Here is a 3,660-nt window from a genome sequence, read left to right on the forward strand (position 1 = left end):
AATTAGTATATTTTTATTTATTATTATTAATTTTTATAATATAAATTTTATTAAAAAGATATAATTAAATACAAAAAAAGTACGAAAGAAAAATACTAACAAATTATAACAAAAGAGTACTAATTTTCAATACATAAATTTAAATTCTTTTCAAAAGTAATTATAGTAAAAAAGTGTTAAAATAATATAGATTTGAATGATATAAATTCATGTCTTTTTAGTAATTTTTTGTCTAAACGTAATTTTGAATAATGTAATCCAAATAACATTCATTTTATTATAATCCATTTTGATACAAAATTACCAAAGATAAATCACGTTAACACCAACTCACTTTTATCAAAATCAAGTTTGTAAAATCAATTTTATACAAAATTTCGTTTGCAAACTCTAATCCAAACACACACAAAGTCTTGTGAGAGAAATAGAGACGCTGCACCGGATGCTTTAATCGACAGCAAGGATGAAGACTTCTTCATCTTCTCAGCGACGTGGAAAAGGGAGGAGAGGGAAAATGGAGGAGAGAGAGGCTGCACCGGATGCTTTAATCGACAACAAGGATGAAGACTTCTTCATCTTCTCAGCGACGTGGAAAAGGGAGGAGAGAGACTCTTCGTCCTGTGAGTTGTTAGTTATTGTGACTTGTGAGTGAATGAAAGTGAGATTTATCAAATGACATAGTTTCAATCACAACCCCTCACCCTTAAAAACGACGGCGTTTTAATGTTGATTTGTCTCTTAACGTGTCACGTTATTTTCTGTTAACGTAGAAAGTGACGGAAGAACTAACGTGACTAAATTAAAATCTTTTAGAGATGAATTTGACTAGAAAAATCTTTCAAAGACTAAATTAGAGATCGCGTGATTTTTCAGAGACCAATTTAACTATTTACTCAATAAATTTTCTTGTTCTTTCTTGTTAGTAAAGTTTAGTATAAAAGCTGAAAGAGTACTATGATTTTTGGGGACATTAAAAGAAAATCATGCTTTACCTTATGGCTATCAATATAGTTTTTAGATTTACAAATAATTTTAAATCTTTCAACGCGTCTTCGTTCTCACTTGATGGACATATATAGGTTAAACACACAATTTCATTTTTTATTTTGGTAATTAAAGATTTTGTTAAAATAATTATAAACTCCATTCCAAGAGAGAGATAAGTTAAACCCAGAAGTCACAATTTCAACTTGCTTTGAAAAATAAATTCTAAAATCTAAAATAGGTCAACGAGGCAAAACTCCTAATCACTTGATCTGACATATATACACAAGACTTTGACATATGATTCATCAACTATAAGCTAAGGTTCTGAATTCTTTTATGGTTTTGAAGTCAAATAAATTAGGAAGGTAGATAATTAGTAAGGATTAATATCAATAAGATGACATAAACAATTAGATCAAAGGATATATAATTAATCTTGTGTCGGTTTCAATAACAGAAAATTTATACAATAATGAGAATACTTGGTATTTTACAATAACGTATTCATGTATTAATAAAAAACACCAAAAAAGAAAAAAAAAACTTGGATGAACAAATACATATGATCATCTCCTTCCTATTATCCTTCTTGTAAACAAAGTTTCATTATAATTTGAAGCAAATCTCTCCATGAGATTTCTCAATTGAAACTTGTTTAGTTTTCAAAAAAAAAAAAGAAAAAGCATAGCATGCATCTCACCATAGATGCGAAAAAAAGAAAAATAAATAAAAAAACAAGTAATATTTGTTGTCAATCTCCCCCTGAAACCTTCCTGAGAATAGGCATGCTACGATGATATGATAGCATACACTAAGATAGTGATTGAAAAACCTTTTTAGTACTTCCGAGAACCCAAGCTGAAAAACCCATGCCTTTTTTTCTTTCTATTTCCCTTCACACCCAAAAACACCTTCCTTCTGTGATTTTTTCTGATCATACAGCACAACCCAAACCTCTGGCTTCAGATCCTTTCATGATTCTTAGCCTCTTACACGAAGTCACAAACATGTCCCAAGGAACATCTCCAACTAGCATCCAGTCACCATCCTTGTCTTCATATGTTGGTGCATAATCAGATCCCTTATACCCTTCCTTTTCAGAGTACTCACCTGAAAAAACCAAAACCAAAACCTTTAATTTTTACAATAAAAAGGTAAAAAAGATTTAACCTTTTGGGTTTAAACTTTGATGGGTTTTAGTTGTAGTTGCTGTAGTTGTACTACTACTCACCTATAGTCAACTTGAACATGTTTTCAAGGGATTTGAGGAGTTGTGGATAGCCTCCATAGATCTTCAAATCAATCTTTCTGAGGTAAGGTGCTCCATCCATGCTCACCTTCACATAGATCCCACCTGCAGCCTCAGATTGTTCCTGAAGGCTGTTCTTCCTGTATGATCTGATTGGTGGCCACCCCACTATCTTTGCCCTGCACCCATCATCATCCATTTAATTAGTTACTAATACTACCTCAGAAATCTCACAGAGTCAAATTATCAAACAGGTTGCATGCATGAGAAAAGAAAAGAAAGAAAAGAAACTTACTTGGAAGGAGGGGGTGCAGCATCATCATCAGTGTTCTTAGCAATATTAGAGCACTTGGATCCACAGTCCTGAGCAGGAGAAGTTTCTTCATGAGGCAATTGCAATGGCCTCTTGTTTGATGATGATGATGCTGATGATTTTTCTTGATCAATAATAGGTATATTCTCTTGAAGATGAGTCCCTGGCAAACCCAATGTGAGTTCTGTTGCCTTAAGGTTCTTGATATCATTCTCATATGCGGATGCTGATGTTGCCATCTTCACAAAAATCCTGAATGAAACGAAGAATGAGATTATGAGATGTGATGCAAATGAAAGAGGTTTTGTTTTATAGAAGGTAGCTAAGGTAATGCGTTGTTATGAAGAGAGAGAATAAGGCGTTGTTTGGATGGATGCATGAATTAAGGACAAAGACAAGGGAAGAGGTGTCGGTAGAAGGAGCAGCAACTTAAAAGCAACATGTCCCTACATTTTCAGGACAAGGTTGGGACACACGTTTATGTGATGGATGGATAGAATTGACGGTCAAGATGTGGTTTGGGAGATAAATCAGGAGCGTTGGCTTTAAGGAAAGTGGGGAAGGGAACATGCCCATGTGAATGGTAGGCCATCCCATCCTTCGCATCTGCCTCTTCTCCTTTTTATTTTTATTGCTCTTCTGGGGCCCTCTTTGCCATGTGATATAAACTACTACCTCGCACACCACACCATACCATGCCATACCTTCCTCAACCATTTACCCTAAACAATACTATTATCATCCTTTTAAACAAAACACCTTTCTTTCCAAGGGAAAAAAGAAACTAAGAAACAAAGGAACTTGTATATCAACTCGGCTAGTAAGTAGTAACCAATAAGAAATGCAACCAACTCACTAATTCTTATTTAGATTGCATCTCAACCCTCTTTGCCATACTACTACCTCGCACACCACACCATACCATGCCATACCTTCCTCAACCATTTACCCTAAACAATACTATTATCATCCTTTTCATCCTTTCACCTTTCTTTCCAAGGGAAAAAAGAAACTAAGAAACAAAGGAACTTGTATATCAACTCGGCTAGTAAGTAGTAACCAATAAGAAATGCAACCAACTCACTAATTCTTATTTAGATTGCATCTCAAG

General features: G+C 34.1%; 1 protein-coding gene across 1 annotated transcript; it reads right to left on the reverse strand.

Annotated features, from left to right (window-relative positions):
- Positions 1,856–2,958, reverse strand: LOC107618597 (auxin-induced protein IAA4-like). Its single transcript, XM_016320706.2, is given in 4 exon segments — positions 1,856–1,939; positions 1,941–2,097; positions 2,219–2,415; positions 2,532–2,958. Coding segments are annotated over 4 exon segments (678 nt in total). The 5' UTR covers positions 2,789–2,958; the 3' UTR covers positions 1,856–1,872.

Source organism: Arachis ipaensis, chromosome B09 (assembly GCF_000816755.2).
Source record: "Arachis ipaensis cultivar K30076 chromosome B09, Araip1.1, whole genome shotgun sequence".
NCBI classification, from domain to species: domain Eukaryota; kingdom Viridiplantae; phylum Streptophyta; class Magnoliopsida; order Fabales; family Fabaceae; genus Arachis; species Arachis ipaensis.